We start from the raw sequence: 27,683 nt of genomic DNA, 5'->3' as shown, positions 1-27,683 counted from the left end.
CGCCAGGGCCGGCGCCGCAAAGCGCGCGGCCAGCGGCGTGCCTCGGCGCTTTCGCGACAGTGCCGTCCTCGGAGTCAAGATGGCGGCGGCGGCGGCGCTGGGGCCGAGCGTGGGGCTGTCGGGGGGCTGCCCGGACTGGACCCGCCGGGCGGAGACCACCGGGGTGAGGACGGGGCGAGGCCGCCGGGCCGGGCGAGGGGACCGATCCCTGCCCGAGGAGCTCGCGCGGCCGCGGCCTTTGCGCAGCGCCGGAGCCCTTCTGCCCGTCCCCTCGTCGTCATGCTTGCATCGGCCCTGCAAGGGAGGCCGCCGTTGTCCCGGGGGAGCGAGGGAGCCCGTTCGTTGCTGCCCGGAGTCCCCGGGAGGAGGAAGGCTGGCTGGCAGGGAAACGGCCCGGGGCGAGGAGCGGCGGAGGCTCCTGTGTTTCTGACGCGACCTGATCCGCCCAGGGCAGATTCGAACCCAGGGCTTATTCTCATAGGTTGCAGTCCTATGCCCGTGTCTCTGGGAGTAAGCCTCATTTCGCTCAATAGGACTTCCTCCTGAGTAGACGCCTGTAGGACTGCACTGTTGGCTGCTCCCTGGCTCCAGTGCTCATTTTAGTGTTTATACACCGTCCTCTGTCACATGCATTGCAGCGTTTCACAAGCCAACGCAGGAAGGCGGTAGGCCTCTGCCCGCAAGGAGCTTGCAATCGAAGTGTCGGCAGTGACGACAGAGGGGGCAGGAATGGGGCCAAGTGCAGTTTCACACTGTTTCATTTCTGTGAACTGCTCAGAGAGCTTTGGCTATTGGAAGGTATAGACATGAAATAAATAAATTTATAATTGGGAGGATGAAGGGGCTCAGCCAAAGTCTTAATGGAAAGGTGAGATCTGAGGCCGTATGCACTTGGCTTTATGCTACCCCCAACATCAGAGGCAGTAAGCCTGTCTACACCAGTTGCTGGGGAACATGGGTGGGACAGTGCTCTTGCACTCCTGTCCTGCTTGTGGGTTTTCTGTGGGCAGCTAGTTGGCCCCTGTGGGAACAGAATGCTGGACTGGGTGGACGCTTGACCTGATCCAGCATCAGGGCTCTTCTGATGTTCTTCTGAGGGGGTGAGAAGGGGCACCACAGCCACGTTTGGTGTAGCGAGCTCCAGGCTTGAGGGCAGTGAGGGAGTGGCTGGAGTAAAGCGCTCAAAGAGCACAGGAGACCTGTGGCGGTTGTAGGTGGGAGAGCTGAAAGAATCCACCAAGTGCAGCTTTTCCCAGCATGGACTGCAGTCGTGGGAAAAGCCACTGCTGGTGGGATTGAGCTTTTTGAGGCCCCCACGGCCCAGGCCTACGACAAGATCCTTGCTTGCTCCTGACCCCTGTCTCCTGCCCTCAGACAACCATCATGGCCGTGGAGTTTGATGGCGGGGTCGTCATCGGGGCTGACTCCAGGACAACTACAGGGTAAGTGGGGAGGCGGAAGGGGCCGAGGTGTCTGCATTTTGCGGGGGGGGGGGGCTCTCAAGGGGAAGCCTGTTCTGCCTGGGGGCTGGATGTGCCCGAGGGAGGTGTCATCTTTGCCCTTTTCTCCTCGGGGTGGTGGCTGCCTGACCAGCAAGAATAAGAGGAGAGAAGCTCTGCAGCGTCACTTTAGACAGGCAATATTTTGTGGCTGCCTCTTCTGGCATGGAGATTTGAGGGACCAAAGCACTGGGCAGTCCTGAGCACTGGGCTGTGCAGCTGCTTGCTAGTCCTGAGATGTCCCCTTAAATATAGGCATCCCAGAATCATCTGTGGACTCCCGGGGGGGGGGGGGTAGGTGGGTGAGGCACCACACTGATGGGTTTCCCTGCCTTTTGCAGGTCATACATTGCCAACCGGGTCACAGACAAGCTGACGCAGATCCACGACCACATCTTCTGCTGTCGGTCAGGCTCAGCTGCTGACACCCAAGCCATTGCTGATGCTGTCACGTACCAGCTGGGCTTCCACAGGTATGGAGCAGTGCCCCTCGGGAGGTGGTGGCAGTCCCATGACACCCTGAGCCTCTAGGCCTGCACCTCGTACACAGAGTTCCTGAGGGAGGACAGTTCACGTCAGCCACGAGAGCTCCACGGAGCTGCCAGGTTTGGAGGCAGGCCTGCCTCTGGAGAGGAGGTGCTGGGCAGGCAGTACACGATGGGAGAGAGCTCTTGGCCCTCCTGCCCTGCGCATGGGCCTCCCGGAGACATCTCTCTGGCTGCTGGATGCAGATGGACCTTTGGGCCTGATCCAGCTTCAGTCCTCTTCTTAACACCTCAGTGGTGAAGGTTCCCTCCCCCTTCCTTCCTGCCTGCCAGCTAGAGCAACTTCCTGTTCTTGACTCATCTGTCACATTTGTTTCGCACCAGTCCTCTCATGTTGTGTCAAGAGCGCCAACCTCAGTGGCAAATGAAAAGGACATGTTTTTCTGCACTTCCATCATGTCTTCCTGCCCTGTTCATGTTCACCACTTTCAAAACGGTTGTGCCATTTGGAATGCCTGTTTTCCCCTACAAGCCTGCTTTGCAAGGGTGGAAAATGCCCAGTACCTTAGGGCTCTTTAACCACCTTGCTTGTGAGGACAGAGGTAACTAATCTGCAAAAGAGGGCTGTGAAAAAATTCCCTTTCTGTTTCTGGGTATATTCCAAAAGGGAAGGGCCTTCCTCCTGTTTCCCCTTCCTTTAGGAGCCAAGAAAAAAACAGCTCCAAAATAAGAGACTCTTCTCTGTTGGGAGCTTGCATGGGCAGGGCTGGAAAAATCCAGGGCCCTGACTCCTCAGGATTTTGCAAGAATGCTTCCGCTGTAGGAAGAGCTGAGTCTGTGCGATGAGGTCACTGCTAAAGCATTTTGCATGCCGAACATTGTTGAGGAAGCAAAGCGTCAGTGGCCATGTCTTTGCACACGCTGGTCTCTTCCCTGCCTGCTGTGTGTGACCCCATCCTCTCCCTCCCCTGTACGCTACAGCATTGAACTGGACGAGCGCCCGCTGGTGCACACGGCGGCCAACCTGTTCAAGGAGATGTGCTACCGATATCGAGAGGACCTCACTGCTGGGATCCTTGTGGCCGGCTGGGACAAGCGCAAAGGAGGCCAGGTGAGAGGCTGGGGTGCACTCCAAGGAAGCAGCCCCCCCCCCCCCCCGGCTGCATCTAAGGCGCGGGAGGCTGGGCTCTCTGTGTGTTTGCTGTCCGGGTGCAGCAGCCTTCTCGAAGCAAGCCCTGAGCATCTCACATTCACTCATCTTCTGGGCACCCCTTCCTTGCAGGTGTACTCTGTCCCCATGGGCGGGATGGTGGTTCGCCAGCCCTTTTCCATCGGGGGCTCTGGCAGCTCCTATATCTATGGTTTCGTCGATGCTTCCTACAAGCCAGGGATGAGCAAAGAGGAGTGCTTGGCCTTCACAGCCAATGGTAAGGGAATGCAGCCTCCCCACAGTCCTCTGCCACTGGAGGCAGAAGAGGCTCCCTTCGCACCAGGCAGCTGTGGGGGGGGGGGGGGTTCTGTCCCTCATGCTGGCAAGGTGCTGCCTTACTCCTCTCTCCTTGCAGCCCTTTCTCTGGCCATGGACCGCGATGGCTCCAGTGGGGGTGTGATCCGCCTGGCAGCCATCACGAAGGATGGCGTGGAACGCAAGGTCATCCTTGGCAACGACCTGCCTCGGTTCTCCTCCCTCTGAAAAAGGGAAGGGGCAGGAGGGCAGTGCCACCCCATGGCTGGGGCAGGAAGTTGGCTGGGTGGTTCCATACCTTGTTCAGCTTTCATGTGGCTTTGAAGTTGTATTAAAATATGGGAATCAGAATGCTGTGTTTGCTGCTTCCTCTCCAACACCTGTGTTCTCAGGATGGGGAAGGGGGGGGGCAGGGATGGAGATCTGTGGTAGATGCCTGGAGCTGGGAAAAAGTTGTGGGGGGCAGATTTAGCCTGCATCTTTGAGCTGGCTTCATCCACCTGGTTTTCTGCAAGTGTTGCAGAAATTGTGGTTCAAGGAAAGTGCAGAGAATTTTGGGGGAGATCCAGAGCCTTTGTGACTGGGTACTTTGTTGGGTTTAGGCTCAGGAGGGGTTGTGGGGCAGGGGGGCAAAGATGGAGATCATGTCCCCTTTCCTCCTCCTCTCCTCCTCCTCTGGTTGCCTCCTGGTCCCCAGCAGAGGGTGCTGGTGTCTCCCCCTCCGAGAGGGTGGCTGACCTGGTCTCCCTTCCCTTGTGGTTCTTTCTCAGCAGTGATTATGGCGGCATGGCGAGTGCCGCGTGGGTGAGATAAGGGGGTGACGCCCAGTACTTACCCAGCCCCACCCAGCCAATGCTGTTCTCCCCCCAGAGAGTTTGGGGGCGTGAGGGAGGAAAGAGGCTGTTGGACCTTTTAAACAAAACTAAATGTTTTCCACGGGGGGGGGGGGGCTTGGCTCTCCACACTGGGCCTCCCTCGCTCCTGCTCCAGCCGTCTCCCTGGATGTGGATGGGCCGGGCGCCAGCTCAGAAGCTGTTTACAGACAGGCACCTCCTCGCAAGGGCAACAGCTGCCCGCCTGCCCACCACCCACTCTCGTGGCATGAGCACAGCCCCCTCCCCTTGGAGCCCCAGACTGCCCCCCGTGAGCTGGGCCCAGTGTGGGGAGCGGGAGGCTGGCTGCGTTCCCTGGGCTAAAAGAAAGGCATCCTTCACAGGCTCAGGAACAGTTGCTGCTTTATTGTTACACAGTTGCCAGAGCTATGGGATCCGGGCCTATACCCGTGTCTGCCTTGCTTCAGCGTAAGCCTGTCTGAACCTCAGCCTAGTCAACCCCGTCCCCCGCCCCGATCTGCCTTTTCCACTTGGACCCCTATTGGACCCCTAAAGCGTCTGAGGGCGCCGCCGGGCATGCTCGCCCCGTCCAGCCCTCGCCCTGCCGAAGCCAGCGTGGGGCCCTGCGTGGCTAGCGGTCTGCCACGGGGCAGTGGCGCCGGGCGCCCCCCCCCCACCCCGGCGCCAGGCGCAGGCCTGCGCTGCTCCAGCCCCGGGCCGCCGCCTCGCGCGCCCTCCGCGGCGCCGGGGGTCAGTTGGTGGAATCCCGCTCCGAGTCCAGCTGGTGGCGGAAGGAGACGCGCGCTTTGCCGCTGAAGTAGACCCGCCCGCTCCAGGGGTCCGCCTCGCTGCTGGCGGAGGGGGCGGATCGGGTCCGAGCAGCGGCGGCTTCGGGTGCGTCCGAGGAGGCCTCTGCGGGGGGAGAGCGAGTGAGCGGCCCTTGGCCGGGCAGGGCTTGCGCTGGAGGGGGGAGTTTCGGGGGGCTGCTGCGATCTCCCGCCTCTGCTTACCCGCGGGGGGCTCTCGCTGCCCGCTCTTGCTGCCCCGTCTCCAGCGTCTCCCCCGGGGGAAGCAGCTCGGGAACTTTGAGCCCATCCTGGAGGATCCTGCGCGCGAGAGAGGGAAGCGGGGCAGAGGCGGCCGTGTGCGACCACAGGGGCGGCGGGGGGGCCGGCGCGGGCGCGCAAACCTGGCTTTCTTCTCCCTCCTCCGCTGCGCGGGGCGGCCTTGGGATTGCCGGAGGGCCGGCGGCTGCCCAAGGGGTCCGTGGCAGGCGCGGGGAACTCTCGTCTCAAGGGAGACGGGCTGCTGCGGTCCCTTCCCGTTTCGTAGCCTCAGGTGGAGGCTTAAGGGGGGCGGGGGTCCCTAAGGCTTGGAGCCATTGATGACCCCCCCAACCGACACGGGCTCCCCGCTCCCCCCCCCCACGTCTCCAACTCGAAACCTCTTGCCGCCCCAGGCCGCTCCCATCCGCGCTGGCCGCGGGGCTCCGCTCCCCCGCCTCCCGGCCCCACTCACCTGCCTGCCGCTCGCTCTCCTCTGCTGGAGTGTCAAACGTGGGAGTCCCCGACGGCCCCGCCCCCCGACGCCCCCCCCCCCGCCCGCCTTCTTTGGCAAATGGAGCCCTGGCGGCACAGCCTTCGTCTCTCCAGGGGGAGGCCCAGCGGGGTGGGCGGGGACATGTGGGGCGCGACCCACGGTGAAGGCGCCTGGCAGCCGCGGGGGGCATGGGACGGGGGTTCTTGTGGGGAGGGAGCGGCCCTCCCAGGAGTCACGTACCTGCGAGACAACGGCAGACGCCCCCTCCCCCAAAACTTGGCAGGTGTTGCGAAGAAGGGAAGCAGAGCGGCCCGCCTCCGCGGAGGGGGCAGAAAGCGCGGTGCCAGCGCGGAAAAGTCCGGGGTCGATCCTGCCCCTAACCTTGGAGCCTCGGTCTGCAGGGAGTCGGGAAAAGGCGCTCTGTGCATGCTCAGAGGTGTGCGGGGCCGCACCTCGGCCAAAAGTGCCACGAAAAGGGCCTGCTCACCTGACGTCCAAAGTAACAGAGGAGAGACTGAGGCAGCGCGGGGGGGCTCCCGTTCCCTTCACCGTCCATGGGCTTGGCAACCTGCAAGCTTCCCAATCGCGCCGCATTCTTCAGGCAGAGCGGGGGGGGGGCGACCCTGTGACCCGCGGCCTCCCTCTGGCTCCCAATCCTATTCCAGACAGACGGTCCTTCGGGTGGGGTCTTCCGGGAACCAGCCCCCACCCCGCCCCAGAGCGAGAGCTTCTCCCCCTTCGGGGCCTTAGACAGGCGAGGCCCTGCTCGTCTCTCTGCCTACCGGGCACAGCTGCCCCTGGGGAATGGCTGCCTGATTGCCGGGCCGGGAGTGGGACGGAACTCTGCATGCGTTCCAGGGCCCTCTTGGCGGTGCGCTGGTGGCCGGGGCGGTGCTCCCGTTTGCTCCCTCGCTGGGACGGCCCGCCCGTTCCCCTCCCTCCCTGGGACGGCCCAGCTCTCCCCTTCCCGCCTCTCCCTGCTGGGCTGGCTCGGCTCAACTCCCTGGTCCCGGCTCCCAGAGGCGCCGCCGCCACAGGTAAGCTTCGGGTCCCTCCCCCGGCACCCCTGCTCAAGGCGCCCCCGCGAGGAGCTTGCCCTGCCCCCCAATCCCGCCTGTGAGCCGCGGATGCCTCAAGGTCTCCGGGCGGCTGGAGAACTTCGCGGCCCGGCCCGGCCCGGGCGGGCGCTGCCGCCATCCTGCCGAGGGGACGGCGCGCAGGGCTTCGAGACGGCGCCGGACGCCGGGCCCTTCCCTTCGGGGCGCCGCCTCTGCTCCAGGAATGTTGGCGCCGGAGGCCCGCGAGCGGCGCTGCCGTTGCGAAGGGCTGAAGCGCGGCCGGGGCCGCCAGCGCCGCGGCTGCCAGCCTTGCCTCCCCCCGCCCCGCCCCGCCCCGCGAGCTCAGGGGGGCGCGTGCGGAGGCGCGGGGGGCACGCGGCTCGCAGGCGCCCCGGGCCAGCGGCGCTTCCCTGCCCGGTGGAGCAGCCTCCCGTGCCCGCGCGTGGGCCTCCGTCCCCGCCAGGCCGCCCGTGGCCCGAGCCCCGCCCCGCCCCTCGCGCCCAGGGCGGCGGCCGAGCGGGACAGAGCTCGCGCCCTGAGCCCTGGGCTCGCTGGCGGGGTAGCTGCCCTCCCGCTCCTCTGCGCCTCGTTGCCGCGGATCAGCCCCCTTGGCCCCGGAGCTGGAGCGCGGCACACGCGCAGGTGACGGCCTTCCTTGGTGCCCCCGTGCCGGGGCCGCGGGGCCGCCGAGCGGGCTGCGCGGGGCCCCCAGCTCCTGCGGCACGCTCCGCTCGGCGGACACGCGCGCACGCAGGGGCCCCACATGGCCGCCCCCGCCAGGGGCGTGTGCCACGGTCGTGGCCGGCCCGGGCCCATGCCCACCCGCCGGAGCGTAAGCCTCCCCGGACAGCGGCGGAGGGAGCTCTTCCATGCCAGCCAGCCGGCCCCGCCCCGGCCCAAGAGCGGCCCCCGCGTGGCCCCCGCCTCCCAGCGCAGGAGCTCGAGCGCAAGGCAGCCCCGGGAGCCCAGGCTCCGCGAGCCCCCTGGGCGGCCATCCTGGCGCCCGGCGCCTCGTCAGCCCGCCCGCCCGCAGGAGCCCACCGTCGGGGCGGGCCCCTCTCGGGCCAGAGGAGGCTGCCGCGACCGGGCGGCCATTTGCCCCTGCTCGGGCCTGCCGGCCGCCTCTGACGGCAGGCGCAGCCCCGGCGCTGCAGGCTGGGCCCTTCCTTCTCCCGCGGGCGGGGCCGGGGGGCTTCTTCCCGCGAGGCCCGTCCGCTGGAGGAGCAGCTGGCCGCCCCCGCCCTGCGCAGACGCCCCCCGCTCTCCCTTAGGCGCGTCCTTCCGTGCGCGCCTGTCCAGCCGCCGGCTGGGGCCTTTCGCGGCCCCCGGGCCCGGCTGTGCAACATGCGGGGGGGGGGGGTGGCCGTCTCCAGCGCTCTGACGGGACGGAAGCTGCCAGGACCCCCGGGTTCCCGGGGGTGCGCCCCCGCCCCCGCGTTGAGAGGCGTGGAGATGGGGCCTCGCCTTCTCCCCCGGGGGCCTGGGACTGCGGGGCTCTCTCTGCTCCTCCTCCCAAGCAGGCTCGCCCCACCCCGCAGGGCATGGAGAGCCCCGTCCCCGACCGGGAGGCCCTCGGTATCGCAGAGCGGCATGTGGAACCTGACGAGCACGGCCGCCGCCGTGAGGACCAGGCGCCTGGTTAGTCAAGGCAGGCCTGGGAGGGGGGGCTGGAGGGGTTGGGGCCGAATAATGGGCCAGGCCTCTGTTCCTCCCTTCCTGTCCCAGGTGAGCTGTGCTCCTTCCTCGCTGTCTACGAGCTCAAGCCTCTGCGCTCCCAGGGCCCCCTCTTTCTCCAGGGGGTGCCGGTCACCGTGCGGGTGGAGGGCACGGAGAGATACGCCAGGGGATCCAAGGTGAGGGGGGGACCCCGGAGAGGGAGGGGCAAAGAGGGGGTGCAGGAGAGCCTTGTGCAGGGCTGGCGTTCAAGAGACACCTCCCCCCCGTCAATGAGGGGATCAGACATGGGTAGAGATGCGATGGCCTGCTATGCCCATAGTTACAGACTCAGTAAAATAATGCTTTTATTAAGGCAAACTGATGTTTGTAATTCAGTATGTGATAAGAGTGTCACAGGGCTCTCTTTGCTGGCTGGTGGGGGGCAGTTAGAATGGAAAAATAGATGTGGTCTGTGAGTGAGGGTCTTGCGTTGAGCCCTTGTCTCATAGGCCTTAATTAGTGAGTCACTGTCTCAGGCTACCCAGCAGCTGTGTCCTGGACAAAAAGCAAGGGAGGGAAGGAGCATCCTTTGAAAATATAGAACTTCGGGTTAGCAAAGTCTGTCTGTAGCACTGATGGAACTCACTATTGGGCTGTAAGGCAGAGAACTGACAGGGAAGGAGGAAAGGGGCATGTCAGGAGTGTCGATGCAAGATGTCCTCTTGAGGACTAGAAACTTGTTCTTTTTTGTTGAATGAAAGCTGAAATGATCAGGAATCCAGATTTCTTGCTGCACAGTGCTTGTGGAAGGCCCTTAGTTCGGGTGAAATGACTGAGAAGAAAACGGGCACACGTGATCAGCAGGATTCTAGTTATCAGTTATGCAGTCAGTTTCAGAGACTACCCATCTTTGGAAATGCAGATTCCAATATGGTAGCCTTTTAAAAAAGTCCTACATACACACACGCACACACCCCTACACACACCAATATAGATGCACAAGCTGCATGATCTATAGTTAGCTTCAATGTACTAAAATAACAAGGAACCCCAAAGTTTAGGCAAGTAAAGCATCTTAGCTATAGAAGAACATTGGAAGCAATCTTATCCTGGCTTTGAGTCTTGGACCATGTCGCCCCGTGCTGCTTACAGTAGGCTGACTGGTCATGGATCTTCCAGGTTTGAGGCCAGCGAGGGTCTCTCCAAGCCCTGCCTGGTGATGCTGAACTGGGGACCTTTTGCACACAAAGCAGGAGCTCTATCCACTGAACTATACCGCCCCCACCCCCTGCGCTGCAAAAAAGAACCCCTTTGTAAGTAACAGCATTAAAAGTGCATGTGAAATACAACTTCCTACATTAGGATATAAGATGCAACAATATAGGAGGTTCTACATACCCTCCCGCCCCCAAATGGCATTCAGGATGCCCAGTCAAGAGAATTGTGTGTTCTGAATTTTCCTCCTTAACCTATGTTTGTGTCTTGTGCAAAAGGAGTAGATGAACAAACCACATTCCACAGGCACCTTTGCTGTGTGCACCCTTCACAGTACCTGGGAGCCGTGAGCATTTGCAGCCACCATGGCTTCTTATCTGTTTGTCTTTGCAAGCACAGCTCAACAGCTCATGGCTTGCATCATCCCATCTTTCTGGAGGTTGTGACCACGGCTGTCCCTGTGACTGACTGTCCCAATGTCGGCCCCTTCCTCAGGAGAGGCAGACCGGTTGCGTGGCTCTGCTTGTCCCCAAACGTGGGCAGCTTGGTCGGCAACTCAGAATCTGTGTGGCTGCAGTGGTGTACCCGTGGGTGGCAAGACTCTGCAGGGGCAGGCCTGTTTTTCTTGCTTTGCCGATGGTGCCTGTCTTGCCGCAGCCATATAGCCAAGGTCGCCTGTGGGACTGTACAGATGGACCAGGAGCGGCTCCAGAATGAATGGAGAGTCGCGGCAACGTGACCGCCTGGGTGTGAAAGGGCTGTGAATTGCCTTTGTTGCCTCGCAGTGGCCATCCATGTATTTCATGAAGATCCCCCCTTTCCATGGAACGTTGATACGCCTTCTGTGGCTGTGGCCATAGCATGCACAGCTGCAGTTCTTGCATGTCTGTCCCACAATACCCCCTATGTTACATCTGTCCCAGACAAAGTCAGTTCACTAACACATTGTTTAGCAGTCAAATACCTGAACCACCATCCCATCCAGCACCTCAGTGCAGGGAAGGTTCTACCAGACCAGCAGCTCCACCGTCGCTGCTGATGAAGGCATCGTCTTATTGAGGCTCCTGCTCCAACCTCATTGCTGAGAGGAGCCGATTCTTTTATGAACATCAACCTGGCCAGAGCTGTACGTGCTGTGGCCCGTTGGTCTTCAGTCACACGCTGAGGGTCCGCCTTGGCCGGCATCAGAAGTTGTAAGGCTAAAGCATGGATCACCAGGTGAAGCTGAATATTCTCGAGGGGAGCCGACATCCATCGTGTGTGAATTTGACCGGTTGATTCTGACGTTTAGCAAAATCAGTTGCAGTTCATTAACTACTGCTTCTGCCCGGGTTTTTTCTTTTTTCTTCTCTTGCTCTTTCCAGCTTTAGTGGAATTAAGCCACATTTTTTGAGTTTTCCTTTGAAGGTGTCTCCCACTTTCCCCATCCACTGTGGCTTTCATAAAAGTTCTGTGCATTAACATACCAGCATTGAAAAAAAATCTCTTGAGTTGTTTGGCCAAGGTAACGTAACCCGCATTTCATGATACCTCAGGATCATAGAATCACAGAGTTGGAAGGGGACCTTGGAAGTCATCTAGTCCAACTCCCTACTCAATGCAGGCTCTGCATGTCAGGGCATTTGCAGCATCCCGGTCAGGTGGCTGTCCAGCCTCTGCTCAAATACCTCCAGCAAAGGAGAGCCCACCACCTCCCGAGGCTGACTATGCCACTGCTGAACAGCTCAAGATTCTTAGGAAGTTTCTAATAATGTTTAGCTGAAATCTGCTTCTCTCCCATTTCCTCCAGTTGGCTCTAGCCCTGCCTTCTGGAGCAACAGAGAACAAACCTGCTCCATCTGAAACCCTTTTAGATATTTGAAGACTGCTATCAGGTGGATCCACAGCTGGCTACAGGATTGGACTAAAGAGTGCTTATTAAGGGGTTCTTCTCAAACTGGGGAGAGGTAACGAGTGCGGTACCACAGGGCTCAGTGCTTTTCAACATTTTTATTAATGACTTGGAGGAGGAGGTGCAGGGAATGCTGATCAAATGTGCAGATGACACCAAATTGGGCGGGATAGCTAATACTTTGGAAGACAGAAACAATTCAAAGTGATCTGGATAGACTAGAGCGCTGGGTAGAAAACAACAGAATGACATTGAAGAGGGATAAATCCCGAGTTTGGCACCTAGGAAAAAGAAACCAAGTGCACAGTTACAAGATGGGGGATACGTGACTCAACAACACTACAAGCGAGAAGGATCTCAGAATGGTTGTAGACCACAAGCTGAATATGAGCCAACAATGTGATGTGGCTGCAAAAAAGGCAACTGCTCTTTTGGGCTGCATTAATAGAAATACAGCTTCCAAATCCCAGGAAGTACTAGTCCCCCTCTACTCAGCGCTGGTTAGGCCTCATCTGGAGTACTGTGTCCAGTTCTGGACACCACACTTTAAGAAGGATTCAGACAAGCTGGAGAGGGTTCAGAGGAGGGCAACAAAGATGATCAGGGGACTGGAAACAAAGCCCTGTGAGGAGAGACTGAAAGAACTGGGCATGTTTAGCCTTGAGAAGAGAAGACTGAGGGGAGATAGAATAGCATTCTTCCAGTACTTGAAAGGCTGTCCCAGAGAGGAAGGCCAGGATCTCTTCTCGATCTTCTCGTTCTGCAGGACATGGAATAATGGGCTCAAGTGACAGGAAGATTCCAGCTGATTCCAGCTGGACATCAGGAAAAACGTCCTGACTGTCAGAGCAATATGACAATGGAACCAATTGCCTAGGGAGGTGGTGGGCTCTCCCACACTGGAGGCGTTCAAGACAAGGTTGGACAGCCATCTGTCAGGGATGCTCTGACTTAGATTCCCACATTGAGCAGGGGGTTGGACTCGATGGCCTTGTAGGCCCCTTCCAACCCTACTGTTCTATGATTCTATGATTCTGTGTCTCCCCTTAAACAACTGTTGTGTGCAGGGCAGCACACCCCCACCTGGTTTGGCCTTTGACATGGGATGTGCAATTGCTGGTCTAGTGATGTAGGTTATGACCTCAGCACTTGCAGATGTGAAAATAAGATATTTAGATTCTAATGACCAAGGATGCATTTTGAAATGATTATTTTAAAAAATTGGAAGGCACTTACGTAACCCCACAAAAGTGCCTAAAGTGTTCTAAATGCTGTGCAGATGTGAAAAGGCAAGATGGCCTTGTATGCCCCTTCCAACCTACTATTCTATGATTCTATGATAAGAGAGTCCCTGCCTGCAAGCTCACAATCTTAACAGACACGATACAAAAGGGAAAAGAAATGGGGAGGGAAGAGGAAAGTTGCCCAGTCCTTGGTCTCCTGGCCCGTAGCAGAGAGTCCTTCTCTCCAGCTCCACCATCCCAGGGCGAGGGGTGTTTTAATGTTCAAACATGGATTTTCACCCTAACAAGCTACAGAAGCACATCCCCATATAATGACCTGGTTCATGTATAACACTAACCCGTGGTTTATTTAGCCCATGGTTAACCCATGGTTTGGGGCTCTGCTCTGGGTTTCTCTGGCAGATGATCAAACAAACCTTGGATTGTTTTCTGAATCCCTAGGTTGTTTGTTTCCCTCAGCAACAAACCCATGGTTCATTTTTGGGATGTGAATTCTGTGTTGTTTGTGGTTAACAACCCATAGTTAAACCACAGTGCAGGGTTCGCACATGATGGCAACCCATGATTCAATGACAACTCATACTCACCTGGGCTGCTGTTATGTGCAAACCGGGTCATTATGCCATATATGAAAAGATTTAAATACCAAAAGCAGCCAACTCTCTCTGCCCCTGTTATATGGCTGCCATATTGGAATTTGTGCATTTTCCAGGGTGGCTGCACATGTAGAACTGGATGTGTAACTGACCTCTACAGTCTGTCCTTATCCCAAGTGCATTGTTTGTTACCATCCAGTGCCCTATGTTCCTGGGTTCCATGTGCATACGGGGGCTGGAGGAGAAGAGGGTCCCAAGTGTGCAGGCATTATTTGTGAAGCACCCCAGGGCACTGGGGATGATTTCAGCTCTGGAGTTCTCTCCTTGGCAGGTGCGGCCAAGCACAGTGTATTCTCTGCGGCTGACACATGGGGAGTTCACCTGGACCACAAAGAAGAAGTTCAAGCATTTCCAGGAGCTACACAGGGACCTGCTGAGGCACCGGATTCTCATGAGCTTCCTCCCTTTGTCTCGGTGAGAATCAAGAGCTTGTGGAGGAGAACCTTTTGCAGGTGCAGGAGAGGGGAGGAGGAGCACCCTGTCCATGGCCCACAAATTGTGCCTGGACCTGGTGGCCAAGCATTCTTTCCTGATAGCCGGCTGTGAAGTCCAGTCCCACCATGCTAATGCAACAACATGATCTGCATTTATAGACATGGGTGTTCAGGGTGATGAAAAGCATAGAGCTATGTAAATTCATGCTTTATTTAGGTTGATGAGCACGTTAAATTGGGTTGGGGGGGTTACTTTTAAGCTGTGATTCATTCCACAATTTTTTTCTCCTCACACAAATAATATTTGTTTTATATAATCCCAAATAGTCAACAACTTTTACATTGTCGTTTTCTGTTCCTGGGAATGTAGAGGAATGTGGATGCCTATTTTGATTTCCTATCCAACACATTTTACTGCAGAAATGAAGGACGGGGCTGCCCATTCTCTCACAAAAGGGTCTTCTTGGACCTTTGAAGGCAACCTTTTGGGCAGCACAGTTTTACCACCTTCCCCAACCTGATGTTCCCCAAATGTATTTGACTACAACTCCCATCATCCTCACCCAGCACAGCCAATGGCTGTGCTGGCTTTGGTTGATGGGGGTTGTAGTCCCAACATATCTGGAGGCTGTCCGATTGGGGAAGGCTATAAAATGCAGGGTTTCTTTCTAACCCTGAACACGGAAATTCACTCCACCCTGGGCATTTAGAAAAGCTGCTCTGGAGGTTTTTTCTTTTGCAAACATTTACATTAGAATTCATAATCAAACCAGATTTTGGTATGCAAAATTCCCCTCATTTCAATGCCCTCATAGCAGCAAAGATTGACCGTTTCCTCCCCCTGCAGCCTGCGTGTCGTGTGATCACCTGCAGATTCTACGGTGCTCTGAATGTCTAGAGAGATGATGCAGAACCCATTTACTTGGATTGTCAACACAGTGTACTAACACTTCCATAAGTCTGAAAAGCTTTTTTTTAATAAGGAGTAAAGGTGTTCAAAAGGGAGGTGGAATCTGCAGTATTCCAATTATAAACCCTTCCTAAGTGTTTATAACACTTCCTAACTTTCAACTGTTCTTGACAACAAATGTTTTGGGCATTCTGGACCAGCTGAATTTTCCGAACAGTTGTCAAAGGCAGCCCCATGTAGAGCGCATTACAGTATCTGAATGGGATGTAATTAAGGCATGTGTCACTTTGGCCAGATCTGAGATTTCCTGGGATGGCTGCAGCTGGAGAACTACCCTCAGCAGGGCACGTGCACTCCTGGCCACTTCCGAAACCTGGGCATTCAGGCGCGGGGCTGAATCCAGAAGTGCACCCAAACTGTGAGAAAACACAACCCTATGCATTTTTAGCTGGGAGTAAACCACATGGAACTGAGCAGTGCTCACTTCTGAGTAAAATGCCTAGGATCAGCCTGCACATGGCGTGTTTGCTTCACAACAGCCCTCCTCCTGCTAGCTGAGAAGCAACCTTTTCAAAGCTGCTAAAAGAAGTTTTACTGTTTCAAAATAATTGCTCTCTTCTGGTATTTTAAACAGCTGGTCTGAGCTGGGAGTAAATCCAAGAGAGGAAGATATGCCTCCTCTCTCCCCTTGATTCTTTTCCTCACTCCTTCTTTTATCTTTAGTCGTTTACTTACTTGTGGTCCAGGCTGGCAGTTTGAAATGTTCGGAGGGCAGGCGTGGTTTTTTCCTCCCGTGATTGTGGCCCAAAAGCTGCTCCGCTTAGCATTTCCCAGCCTCCTTTTTAACTGGGAATCCAGTTAATCGTCACAGCGGAGCTAACCCTCCTCCAGAGTCTGGCTTCCTCACCGTGTGAGTTTGAGCTGATCCCGAACAGCAGCAGAGCTTCAGACCTGCCGGGGCAGAAGGAGCCCTCGTTCTGCTCGCTTCCTTGTGAGGGAGTCCCAGGCTGCGGGGTCTGTGTGCTGCTCCTGCCCGCCTCCACACCCCCCGTGCCTTGTCTCCCTGCCTGAGCTGGTGGAGGTGGTCTTGAGCCCCCAAGCTTTTGCTGCTGGGGCACTCCAGCGTCCTTTTCCTTTAATACTTCATGGCAGGAAGGTGGCCATGAATGCTTCCAGTACATAGATGCATCTATCCTGGGCTTGCCAGCTCAAATGTATGGCGGGGGGGGGGGGGAGGCACTGAAGGTTTTGTTTGCTGTCTACCTGACTCCTCCTTTCTCGTGCAGGTTTGCTTTCCAGGGCTCCCATTCTGAAGGAGCAGCCCTGGGGTTACCATCTCTGCCCCACGGGGGTGAGGGTTCCCGGCGCCCATCTAGCAAACAGGTGCGACAGATCCGTGTGTACATGGAAATGAAGGAGTAGCACCAGAGCAAGGGCAAAACAGTGTGTTCTGCACTGCAGTGAAGTAAGGCCACCGGGCCACCTGCTGACAGTTACAGGAGCAACCACACAATGCATTTCAATGTACTTTAGAGCTTTGCAGTGAACTCCAGGGCCTTGCATTTGAGAACTGAGAGGCCCTGGAGCAGGGGAAGGGCATAACCTTTCGTAAGCGGTTGCTGCTCAGGTTGTGCAGAGTGGAGAGGCATCCGGGTAATGGGAGGGTGCTCCATGCTGTGTGCTGGGCATGAAAGGACCCGCGGTGGTGGGAGGAAAGGGTTCCCCTCAAGTGCATTTGCTTGCTTGTACCCCACAGAAACAGCTCGAAAGTTACCTCAATGCCTTGCTGGAGACAAACTTGTACCGTGACTACCACGCTATGGTAATGCCCCCTTCTTTCCCCATGCACACTCCAGAATGGCCCCCTTTTCCCTTGTGGAGGGATGGGGCCTTCTGGTGGGCTTAAAGACAGGCGGGCCAGGAACCCAGCATCTAGGTGCTCCTCTGTTAATGCCCAGCTGTGGATTATGCCGATGCCCCCTCCTTGTCCCTGGCGCTAGCACGTTTTTCTTCGGCAGACGGAGTTCCTGGACGTGAGCCAGCTCTCCTTCCTTCCGGATCTGGGACCCAAGGGCCTGTGAGTAAAGTGAAGCCCCGTTTCTGCTTATGAGGCAGCGTGCCAGGGCAGGGAAGTGCACCCTGTTACCCAGGGAAACAGGTGCCTCGTGGCACCTCTTCAGGGCCATGGCCTCTGGGCCCTTTGGTTCGGTCATGGCCGTTACTTCCCGGAACATTCTCAGGTTGTTTTCTTTCTGGAAATCAAGCTGCTAGCCCTTGAGGACTGTGGAGGCACATTTATGGAAATGCCTTGTGGCATCTCAGGTGGGGGGTGCAGGCCACAGCACTTCTCTGCGCACCTTTTTGCAATGCACGGCTGCAGTTCACTGCTCCCTGGTCACCACACCGTCCCTAACTCCTGCCAGAAATGTTCCAGGTTTTTCAGACCGTTTGGTTCTTGTTAGCAGAAAAGGGGCTGAGGTAGCTCCCTGATGCCAAGCCCCTTCCTCCATCTGGCCACTTCTTGCTGACACGGACTGGCAGCCACGTCTCTCCCTCCAGGGCATCAGGCGACGTTCTTCCCAGCCACCTAGAGATGCTGCTGGGGATGGAACCGGGGACCATCTGCGGGCCAAGTAGGGCTCTGTCTCTGAGCCACAGCCCCTTTAACAGCAGAGCAAATAAACCAGGCCGAGCAAATGTATCTACTTTGCCGGCTTTGGTGGAGAACGTGGGGGTTCTTGGACGTGGGTCCCACCCGCACCCTCTTGTGCCAAGGCCACCCTGCCCCCTCCCCAGGCCTGCGGGTGCTTTAAAGAACACTCCCACGACTCCTGCTGGACAGAGCGCAGCCCTGGCCGGGGGCCGTCCCTGCAGCGCCCCTCGAGCCTCTTGAGGTTTCGCCAGCCCAGGCTGCCGCTGCCCCTCCTGCTACTCCAGAGGCAGCAGGCGGGGGAAGCCGCCTTCCTCTCCCGCCCAGCCTTCAGGAACAGACGCTGCTTTTTCTTTAAAATGAGAGCCTTGGTCTGCAGGGTGCTGGATTCTCTGCTCTGCCTTAAATTCTGCATTTGTGCCACACACTCGACGGATCGCAGAGTCTGTGTGTGTCTCCCTGGTGCTCAGGGGAGGAAGCCGTTGCTCTGTCCCAGGTTCCTGAGTTCTCTGAGCATACACCTTGTGTTCTCCAGGGAGGGCATGATCCTGAAACGGTCTGGGGGCCACCATATGCAGGGTCTGAACTGTGGTGGGCACCATCGGGTCTGCTACCGCTGGTCGAAAAGGTGAGTCCTCAGGGGTGCACTGGAGGGGAGGAGGGATGGGGGCTCTAGTTGTCCCCCCGCCTCACCCCCCCCTTGACCCCTTTAGGTGGCTGGTGGTGAAGGATTCGTTCCTTCTCTACCTGAAGCCGGAGTCGGGGATCATCTCCTTCGTGCTGCTTTTCGACCCGGGCTTCTCCGTCCAGGTGGGCAAGAAGCCCACGGAGACCAAGCACGGGGTCCGCGTGGACAACACCTGCAGGTCAGGGGGGCACCTGGGGCCTGCTGGGAGGGGGCTGCTCCTCTGTGTGGGATCCTTCCATTGTGGGAATGGGGAAGGAGAGACCCTGATGTGCAGTTAGTCTGGAGAGAATTCAAGGCAGATCATGGGACTTCTGTGTAGGGAGGCAGAGCACGCGGCCTTACTCACCGCTTGCACTAAGGATTTGGAACAGCAAAATGTGAGCGAGTGGGTGCAAAGCTGAAGCAAGTGGATCCTTGTGAAAAAGGATTTGGGGAGAGAGTTCGGGAGCAATGGGGGAAGAGGGCAGAAGAGTGAGTAAAGTCAGAAACATCCGGGGAAATCTGAGCAGCGTTGGAGGAAATAGGCTTGGGCAAGAGCTGGGGAAAGTGATGCTTCAGCTGGGCAGCTGAGTTTCCATGTGCTTGTCCACGGCCACGGAGGAGCGTTTGGCCTGGAGAGGAGCTGGGGCAGGAAAGCGATGCTGCTTATCCTCCCCCCTGCCCCCTCGGAAATGGGAAGATCCCCCCGGAGCTGGGGTCGATCCGCGAGAGGCAGCAGCTACTTTGCAGGCCTCCCGCGGGCTCCCCCAGAGTTCCAGCATGGCCCGGCTCTCCGAGGGGGGGAAGAAAGAAAGGGAGGCGCTTGGCAGTGAGGCGGCAGCAGCACCTGGGGCTGAGGAGGGTGCCTGGGCTGGGAGCTGCGGGCCCCCTCCCGGCTCTCTGCCTCCCCCCAGGTCGCTCATCCTGAAGTGCAGCAGCTACCGGCACGCCCGCTGGTGGGGCCAGGAGATCGCCGAGCTGGCCGAGGGCAAAGGGAAGGACTTCCTGCGGCTGCATCGCTACCAGGGCTTCGTGCCAGTCCGCGAAGAGACCCCTGCCCGCTGGTGAGTTGTGTCTCGAGGTGGGGGGCTGGCATCCAGAGGGAGGAGACCTTTCCCCTCCCTCACCCACCTCCCTCCCTGCTTAGGTTTGTCAACGGTGCTGGGTATTTTGCTGCAGTGGCCGATGCGCTGATGCACGCGCAAGAAGAGATCTTCATCACGGACTGGTGGTGAGTCCTGGGCAGCCCAGTTGGGGCCTTGGGGCCCCCTCCAGCGCTACGGGTCTGTGGCAGCCCCCCCCTCTCGTGTGCCTCCCGCATGTCTGGTCCCTGATGGGATGCCCCCGGGACACCTCCCTGCTCTGCTGGAACTGAACGTGCCTGCTGGGTGGAACGGGGGATGGCAGGAGGAGCCCCCTGGCCTCTCTCGGTTGCCTGAGCACACAGGATGGGATGTTTGACCAGGGGCTGGGGACACACGGCTGCCGCTGATTGCCCAGGGCTCCTAGGACGGGGCTGAGGGACAGAAGGCTCCAAAGAGAGCTGCCCTCAGTGCTGTGGGGCTGTATGCTGGGCAGGCATCAGGCCGGCAAAGCTTCTCCCTTCCTGGAGCTGGCAGCCAGTGCTGGGTGGAGGCCCAAGCTCCTGCCTGTCACGCGGCCCTCCCAGCTGGAAGCAGGCGGGCCGGGTGGCTGCCCTTCACCAAGCCAGGCTGGGGAGGCGGCTGTCTGTCCCCGCTGGATGGGCTTCTGAGGCCGGGCCCGCCAGGAGGGCAGCAGGGAGATGACCTGGAGGCCTGCTTTTAAACAAAGGGGACTTGAACTTTCTGTGACGGGCCGGGGGGTCCCTTGCTCTTCACAGGCTGAGCCCTGAAATCTACCTGAAGCGCCCGGCCCAGTCGGATGAGTGGCGGCTGGACCTCATTCTGAAGCACAAGGCGGTGAGAGCCTGGCCAGGGCTGGGCTGGGCTGGGCTGGGGGCCCCGGGCAGGGGGGGTCTGCCTGGCTGCTGACTGCCCCCACCCCCCACTTGCCTTCCACAGGAGCAGGGGGTGCGCGTCTGTGTCCTGCTGTTCAAGGAGGTGGAGCTGGCGCTGGGCATCAACAGTGACTACAGCAAGCGCGCCCTCTCGCTGCTGCACCCCAACATCAAGGTAAAGGCACCCCGTCTCTCCGCAGCTGGGGGACAGATCTAGACCTGGAAATGCCGGCGTCTCCCCACTCCGGCAGACACCATCATCTCCAGCCAGCCCCCTGGGTTCCCTGTCCCACGGAGCCCCCCCCACACAGCCCCCCGACCTTGAGCAGGGCCTGAGGCTCCCCGTCTGGCGTCTTCTTGCCTCTGTGCTTCCTTGCTTCCACTGCCTCGGTCTCCTCCCCCCACCCTCAGAGACGACATTCCCAGCCCCCCGGCCTCCTGGGGCCCTCCGCCTTCCGCCACACCAGCCCCTCCCCTCCCCACCATCGCTTCACTCCGCACCCACAGCAGGCAGACCCTCCTGCCCGCCGGACGACTGCTGGCTGCCTTCAGCCGAAGCGGCACGAATTCCCGGGGTCCACCAGGCAGGGCTCGTGCAGAAAACACAGCAGAGAGCCTTGTGGCGTCTTCAGGATGACCACGCTTAGTGGGGCAGAAGCTTTCGTGGACACTGTCCCTGCATCGCAGGCCCAAGGGGTTGCCAAAGTGGCTGAGGGTCTACTACAGCCAGAGTGCAGCGAGAAGAAGGGGAGGAGATGTCTCCCTCCGCCCCCAGTCAAGCCTAAAAGCCTGGGGAGGCGAACAGGGGAATGTTACCCAGTCAGCATGGGTGTCCGTGTGCTGTTGCTTTGCAAAACACGCCCCTGTCTTCTCCCATCAGGGCATGCCCCGGCCTGCTCAGGGGGCCGCCTCCACGCCTCAGGAAGTGAAGGGAGCGCTAGTCCACAAAAGCCTCTGCCCCAATCCGTGTGCTTCTCGCTGAAGTGCCGTAAGAATCATAGAATAGTCATAGAATCATAGAATAGTAGGGTTGGAAGGGGCCTACAAGGCCATCGAGCCCAACCCCCTGCTCAAGGCAGAGCATCCCTGACAGATGGCTGTCCAGCCTCATCTTGAATGCCTCCAGTGTGGGAGAGCCCACCGCCTCCCCAGGGAATTGGTTCCATTGTCGTATTGCTCTAACAGTCAGGAAGTTTCTCCTGATGTTCAGCCGGAATCTGTCTTCCTGTAACTTGAGCCCATGATTCCGTGTCCTGCACTCTGGGATGAGCCAGAAGAGATCCTGGCCTTCCTCTCTGTGACAACCTTTCAAGGACTTGAAGAGCGCTATCATATCTCCCCTCAGTCTTCTCTTCTCAAGGCTAAATATCCCCAGTTCTTTCAGTCTCTCCCCATAGGGCTTTGTTTCCAGTCCCCTGATCATCTTTGTTGCTCTCCTCTGAACCCTCTCCAGTTTGTCCGCAACCTCCTTCAAGTGTGAACTGGACACAGAACTGGACACAGTACTCCAAATGAGGCCTAACCAGTGCTGAGTAGAGGGGAACTAGTACTTCCCTGGATTTGGAAATTATGCTTCTATTAATGCAGCACAAAAGAGCATTGGCCTTTTTTGCAGCCACATCACGTTGTTGGCTCATATTCAGCTTGTGATCGACAACCATTCCAAGATCCTTCTTGCTTGTAGTGTTGTTGAGCCACGTATCCCCCATCTTGTCACTGTGCATTTGGTTTCTTTTTCCTAGGTGCAGAACTTGGCATTTATCCCAATGTCATTCTGTTGTTTTCTGCCCAGCGCTCCAGTCTATCCAGATCACTTTGAATTTTGTTTCTGTCTTCCAAAGTATTAGCTATCCCACCCCATTTTGTGTCATCTGCACATTTGATCAGCATTCCCTGCGCCTCCTCCTCCAAGTCATTAGTAAAAATGTGGAAGAGCACTGGGCCCAGGACTGAGCCCTGCGGTACCCCACTCGTTACCTCTCCCCAGTTTGAGAAGGTCCCATTGATAAGCACCCTTTGAGTCCGATTCTGTAGCCAACTGTGGATCCACCAGATCATTGTCTCATCTAGCCCACTTTGAGCTAGTTTGCTCATCAGGATCTCCTGGGGCACTTTGTCGAAAGCTTTGCTGAAGTCGAGGTATATGATGTCTGCAGCATTCCCATGGTCCACAAAGGGAGGTTACTTGATCAAAACATGAGATCAGATTAGTCTGGCAGGACTTGTTCTTGACAAATCCATGTTGGCTTTGAGGAAACACTGCATTGTTTTCAAGGTGCTTCCAGATGGATTGCTTGATCATCTGCTCCAGAATTTTCCCAGGAATTGATGTCAGACTGACTGGTCTGTAGTTCCCAGGTTCCTCCTTTTTACCCTTTTTGAAGATAGGGACAACATTAGCCCTCCTCCAGTCTTCTGGCACTTCCCCCGTCCTCCATGATTTCTCAAAGAATATAGACAGCGGTTCTGAGAGTTCTTCTGCTAGTTCCTTTATTACTCTAGGATGCAGTTCATCTGGCCCTGGAGATTTGAACTAATTCAAAGGAATTAGGTGTTCCTTGACCATATGCCTGTCGATCTCAAGCTGCAATCCTGCCCCTTCAGCCTGTACTTTGCCTTTGCCAGGGGGGTCATAGACCCTCTTTTGGGAGAAGACTGAGCCAAAGTAGGAATTGAGCACCTCTGCCTTTTCTTTGTCATCTGTTACCGTTTTGCCATCCTTATTTAATAGCTGAACCACCATTTCTTTCCTCTGCCTTTTACTATGCACGTAGCTGAGGAAAGCCTTTTTGTTGCTTTTAGCATCCCTCGCTAACCTCAGCTCATTCTCAGCTTTAGCCTTCCTGACACTATCCCTGCAATTCTGTGCTACCTGCCTGTACTCTTCCTTTGTTATTTGGCCTTCTTTCCACTTCCTATATGTTAGGGATGTCAGAGAATTCCGGCACGGATCTCAGTGAGGCCAAATGCTAGTGCATTCGGCCCCCCGAAATCCGTGGTGGAACGGCCTGCCACCCCCCCGCCCCCCCGCGGATCCCCCCTGGGACGAGACTTACCTGGGTCAGATGTTCCGGGCGGCGGTGGCTCCTGCGGCTGGTATTCCGACCGGCTGCCGCTGCCGCCATTTGCAGTCTTGTCGTTGTTGTTTTTTACAAGACGTGATAGGCTACGTAAAGATTTATGTAGCCTATTATGGCTGGGTAAAAACAAACAACCGCGTACACAAATGGCAGCGGCTACGGCCACCGCCATTTGCCTTCCTTATTTTTGGCCATCCCAGCCCACACAAACATTCATGTAGACTATGACGGCGAAAATAAAGGGGAACGCAAATAGCATAGCGGGCGCTATTTGCGTCCCTTTTTGATCTGCCGCTTTAGCCCGCTCAAATATTCACGCAGACCAAGACGGACAAAAACAAGAAACGCCGCCATTTGCGTAGCCGCTGCCATTTGCGTACGCATTTTTTTTTTGTTTGGTTTTTACCCAGAGCACTCTGCGGCCGGAAATCCGGCTGCATACGGCTCTGACCTGGGCCTAGCTGGCTGCTCCGCGGAGCTGCCGCGGAGCACAGCCGGGTGTGGAGGATTCCGGGAGCCGTTGCAGGAGCCGTTGCAGGAGCTGTGCTGTGCTGCCCGTGTTCTGTTGCTGACACCCTTGTGCAGCTGACCCATCGTAGCAGATCAGTGGGGGTGGGGGGCAATCAGGCAGCCACTGTGTGGGTGTGCCAGAGTCAGTTCACGCCCCCTGCCCACGCAGGTTCCGCCTGCCTTTGGTGGCTGAAAGCATCCGCCGTTCCTTTCTCCTTCAGGTGATGCGCCACCCTGACCACGTCTCGTCCATCGTCTTCCTGTGGGCCCACCACGAAAAGCTGCTGGTGGTGGACCAATCTGTGGCCTTCCTGGGGGGGCTGGACCTGGCCTATGGGCGCTGGGACACCCATGAGTACCGCCTGGCAGACCTGGACGGGGATGACTGCCTTGGCCCCAAGGTACTGAGCTGCCCCTCCCTCTTCTTGTTGCCCCCTCCCACCGCTTTTCTAGGCAGTAGCACTCAGGCTCGCCCCCCCATTCCCCCTTTTCCTCTTGCAGTTTCCCCACTCTTCATCCCAGTTTGGTTTTCTCCCTTTTTGCAGCCAAACTGAGCTTTTGCTTGACTGGAGGCAGCTGCTCTGGTTGGTCCGTGCTGCATGACATCACAGCAGTGCTCAGCCAGTAGTGGCAAGTGGGCTGAGAGGCAGCAGGCAGGTGGCACCTAGCCGTCGCATGTGCCAGGGATGCGTCTCGCCTCTGCCTTCCTTGCCGCCGCCCCTCTGGCCTCTCGTTCTCTCCTCTTTCTGACTTGCTGCTCCTCTCCCTTTTTCGCCGCCTCTCCCTCTTTCCCTTCCAAGCCGCCCCTCTCCATGCAGGGAAGCCGCCGGTAGCTGCTGCCGCCTCCTCTCACCCTGTCTCTCTCTCAGGGCGGGGCTGCCCCCACTGGAAGGGACGAGGCCCCTGTTGCCTTGGCCACCAACCAGCGCCTCTGGCTGGGCAAGGACTACAGCAACCTCATCGCCAAGGACTGGGTGCAGCTGGACAAGCCTTTTGAAGGTGAGGGGGGCGGTGAGCAGGGGGGCTTTGCTCCTGCAGCATTGTGCCTGGGCCTTTTCTGGCCCAGAATCCTAGAATCGTAGGATAGTGGGGCTGGAAGGGGCCTGCAGGTCCAACCCCTGCTCAGGGCAGGAATCCAAGTCAGAGCATCCCTAGCAGGTGGCTGTCCGGCCTCGTCTCGAATGCTGCCGGTATGGGAGAGTCAAGGGGGCCGATTGGGCCTGTGGGCCAGAACCTCGCCCCGTCTCTGCTTTATTCCTTGTCACCCTAAGCATATAGGAAGCCGGCTTATACCAAGTCGGACCCTGGGTCCATCTGGGGATGGAACCTGGGACGGCCAGCAGGCTAAGCAGTGGCTGTGCCACAGAGCCACAGCACCCTGAGAATAGCGAAGTCAACTGAGGACGGAGCGGCGGTTGCCTCTAAAATCCCAAATCTCGGCAGTTTCTCTCTTCCCCTCCCTCCCACAGTTCTTGACTTCCAGAAGGATGGGAGGGAATGGAGGGGGGCTGGCTCCACAAGAAGCTGCCCCAAAGGGCCACCTTGGTGGTGGCCCCTCACAAGCTCACCAAATGGCAGAGGACAGTGATGCTGATGCCCCACTGTTCTTTCTTTCCTTCTGGGTCCAGCACTGAATGGAGCAGTGCCGGACAAGGCAGCTGCAGCAGCTGCCATCTCCCACCCCCCAGTAGCCCCTGGGCCCAACCCCCAGTATAGCACCAGGCCCTGAAAAACGGTTTGACATTTTTTTAAATGAAGCAGTTGGCCGTGGCGGTCCTTCTGGGGCCCCGACACTGGCTGGACTGCGCTGTGTGCTGGCGCCTCTTGGGCATGGCCAGATTTCATTGACAGGCACCAAACCCCCAGGATGCCGTGGCGAGACGTAGGGGTGGCTGTGCATGGCGCGGCTGCCCGAGATGTGGCAAGGCATTTCATCCAGCGCTGGAACTTCACCAAGGTGAGTCCTGGGGGGGCGGAGGAAGGGGACACCCCGTAGAGACTGATCATCCCACAGGATCAGGGGTTGCCCCTTCCCACCAAAATCAGCTGGTGGAGAGGTGGCAGGCCTTCTGGGGTGTCTACAGCCAGACTAATAGTTCATTTCTAAAATCTGATTGTCTCAATGCAATTGTAATTGTGTTGTTTGCAAGTCAGTTTGGATGTGTTTACAGAGAAGCAGGACATACATTTAAATTGTTGTTGTTGTTTATGAGGACAAATGAATGGTGCCGGGGGGGAGATTTTTCCATACTTTTGACATGGCCCTGGAGAATGTTTTTTAGGGATTCTTGCTGTCAGGAATTGGGTGTGGGATTTCAGCTGCTGGATTCTGAATCTTCATCGAGTCCTTCTTGTGATGTGAAAATGACAAGTGGAAAGGGAAACACTGGGAGGGCTGGAACGCCGATGGCAGGGCGCGTTCTCCGCCGGGCAGGGTGTCCTGGCAGAGGGTGGAGATCGGTTAAGGGGCAGTAAGCTGTTAGTCCCTTAGCAGGTTATGATGTCTTTACCCCATGGTGCAAAGGCGAGGGTGCAGCTTGGAGTTTCTGCCTCCATCCCCGAGCGTCTTGGGCGTCTCAGCTGGTCCCAGTAAACAGCTGGGATGCTTATGAGCAGATGTCAGAGATGAGATGCCAGCCCCTTCGCTAAGGGATCCCGTTGTAAAAGGGGGGTTGTGGGGAACCGGTCGGGCCCCCGGGGTGCTTGTCTGTCACAGTGGCTGTTACCAGTGCTCTGGCAGCTAATCTGTGCTCTTCTGTGGCATGACAGAGCCCTGCTGCAGCCGTCCGTGGTACGAAAACCAGTGACGGCAGCCTGTGCCGCTGGCACTTCCGTGCCACTTCGGCTCCTGGCTTCCAGTCTCCCTGTGTGCGTTTGTCCTCCTGTGCGGTGTGATGTGGGATCAGGGAGGAGGGGGTGTAGGCAGAGGTGTAAAATTTCCAGAAATTCTGAGGCCGTGGGAAAAACAAGTTTCTTCTGGGGGGGTTCAGGAAAAAACAAATTTTAGGAAAAATGAAAAAATAAGCAATGCTTATTTGTTAGCACTCTTTACAGATCTAGAATCACTTTGTTGTTCTAAGATGTCCTCCAACCTGGGGCCCTCCTGATATTGAGGACTTCCCGTCGCATCAGCCTCAGACAGCATGACCAGTGGCCAGGAATGCTGGGCACTGTAGTCCAAAACATCCGGAGGGCACCAGGTTGGGGAGGGCTGCTTTAGGAACATAAAGCAGCCTTTCTGTTCCTAAACTTATTTTATGTCTGATTTAGTTTGCTCATAAAATTATCATTATATTTTCAAACTTTTAAAAGCAAACTCAGTTAATAAATTTGTAATTATTGTCTGAATACATTAGAGCTACATTAAATGACTGCTGCAGCATCAGAAATACAGGACTCTACAGACCAAACCCAAACAGCCAAAAAGGCACAATGGTGACTCTACTCACACATTGGGAAACTGCAAATAAATTTCTATCAGTAAAATATACTTTAGAACAATAATTTAATAAAGAATGAAAGAACCAGCTATGCTGGGAATCTTACAGAGAAGATTAAAAAATAATTTTCCCCGTGGCTTTGTTATTTCCAGACATTTTACATCTCTGGTCTTTCTGTAAAAGTGTTCTTATTACATAGTTTTTAGAAATCACTTTGGGGGGAGTAGAGGATGGGTAACAGTAAATAAATACTTTGTCTTAAATTCTAAAAGAAAATATTTCATAATCCAAAGCGGTTCAATTCTTTTGGAAAAAACAAAAACGATATCTGGAAAACAATGCTTTTTTTCAGGCCTTCACATCTCTTGGTGTAGACATGGTGGGGCTGAGGGACCCCCACCCCACTGACTGGAGTGGGCGGGGGAGACTTGTTGCTAAGCCTAACGTCTTCTCTCCCCAGCCCATAAATCCCA

At 57.1% G+C, this 27,683-nt stretch overlaps 3 protein-coding genes across 9 annotated transcripts in view; 2 read left to right on the top strand and 1 right to left on the bottom strand.

Annotated features, from left to right (window-relative positions):
- The first annotated feature begins 70 nt into the window (after nucleotides 1-70).
- On the top strand, nucleotides 71-5,659 carry PSMB6 (proteasome 20S subunit beta 6). 3 transcript variants are annotated; one of them, XM_084806948.1, is made up of 6 exons: nucleotides 71-163; nucleotides 1,375-1,442; nucleotides 1,841-1,972; nucleotides 2,966-3,095; nucleotides 3,267-3,411; nucleotides 3,550-5,659. In XM_084806948.1, the coding sequence occupies exons 1-6, from the start codon at nucleotides 80-82 to the stop codon at nucleotides 3,675-3,677; spliced, it is 687 nt and encodes a 228-aa protein (XP_084663074.1). In that variant the 5' UTR covers nucleotides 71-79; the 3' UTR covers nucleotides 3,678-5,659. The 3 variants fall into 3 exon arrangements, with proteins under 3 accessions (XP_084663074.1, XP_084663072.1, XP_084663073.1); XM_084806946.1 differs by having other exon boundaries at nucleotides 71-510; XM_084806947.1 differs by having other exon boundaries at nucleotides 3,267-5,659.
- On the bottom strand, nucleotides 1,320-7,750 carry LOC146343231 (uncharacterized). The gene is made up of 4 exons (XM_084808135.1): nucleotides 6,604-7,750; nucleotides 6,062-6,308; nucleotides 5,293-5,388; nucleotides 1,320-5,194 (listed from the first exon to the last, which is right to left on the bottom strand). The coding sequence occupies exons 1-4, from the start codon at nucleotides 7,748-7,750 to the stop codon at nucleotides 4,777-4,779; spliced, it is 1,908 nt and encodes a 635-aa protein (XP_084664261.1). The 3' UTR covers nucleotides 1,320-4,776.
- The window catches only part of PLD2 (phospholipase D2), a 35,727-nt gene continuing 14,619 nt past the window's right edge, over nucleotides 6,576-27,683 (top strand). The window contains exons 1-16 of one of the 5 annotated variants that reach the window (XM_084806927.1): nucleotides 6,576-6,858; nucleotides 8,400-8,517; nucleotides 8,605-8,732; nucleotides 13,813-13,955; nucleotides 16,172-16,268; nucleotides 16,642-16,707; nucleotides 16,904-16,962; nucleotides 18,071-18,163; nucleotides 18,249-18,401; nucleotides 19,117-19,266; nucleotides 19,350-19,433; nucleotides 20,064-20,142; nucleotides 20,245-20,355; nucleotides 23,992-24,171; nucleotides 24,640-24,769; nucleotides 25,609-25,727. In XM_084806927.1, coding sequence (XP_084663053.1) covers nucleotides 8,421-8,517; nucleotides 8,605-8,732; nucleotides 13,813-13,955; nucleotides 16,172-16,268; nucleotides 16,642-16,707; nucleotides 16,904-16,962; nucleotides 18,071-18,163; nucleotides 18,249-18,401; nucleotides 19,117-19,266; nucleotides 19,350-19,433; nucleotides 20,064-20,142; nucleotides 20,245-20,355; nucleotides 23,992-24,171; nucleotides 24,640-24,769; nucleotides 25,609-25,727 — 1,689 coding nt within the window. In that variant the 5' untranslated portion in view covers nucleotides 6,576-6,858; nucleotides 8,400-8,420. The other 4 variants (XM_084806926.1, XM_084806929.1, XM_084806928.1 and 1 more) reach the window with 4 other exon arrangements.

This window comes from Heloderma suspectum, chromosome 6 (assembly GCF_057233095.1).
Source record: "Heloderma suspectum isolate Gila_16-S chromosome 6, 16-S_ref, whole genome shotgun sequence".
Lineage (NCBI taxonomy): Eukaryota > Metazoa > Chordata > Lepidosauria > Squamata > Helodermatidae > Heloderma > Heloderma suspectum.
The sequence above is the reverse complement of the archived record's forward strand: the minus strand, read 5'-3'. Positions and strand labels throughout refer to the sequence as shown.

What these genes read in the sequence shown, in the direction of transcription:
- LOC146343231 (XM_084808135.1), bottom strand. Translation starts at nt 7,750, where the DNA reads ATGGAAGAGCTCCCTCCGCCGCTGTCCGGGGAGGCTTACGCTCCGGCG. An exon ending in CCCAGGGGCAGCTGTGCCCG is followed by an intron (nt 6,309 to 6,603) that starts GTAGGCAGAGAG and finishes TTTGGACGTCAG; the next exon opens with GTGAGCAGGCCCTTTTCGTG. An exon ending in GCAGCGAGAGCCCCCCGCGG is followed by an intron (nt 5,195 to 5,292) that starts GTAAGCAGAGGC and finishes CTCCCCCCGCAG; the next exon opens with AGGCCTCCTCGGACGCACCC.
- PSMB6 (XM_084806946.1), top strand. Translation starts at nt 280, where the DNA reads ATGCTTGCATCGGCCCTGCAAGGGAGGCCGCCGTTGTCCCGGGGGAGC. An exon ending in TACCAGCTGGGCTTCCACAG is followed by an intron (nt 1,973 to 2,965) that starts GTATGGAGCAGT and finishes TGTACGCTACAG; the next exon opens with CATTGAACTGGACGAGCGCC. An exon ending in CTTGGCCTTCACAGCCAATG is followed by an intron (nt 3,412 to 3,549) that starts GTAAGGGAATGC and finishes CTCTCCTTGCAG; the next exon opens with CCCTTTCTCTGGCCATGGAC.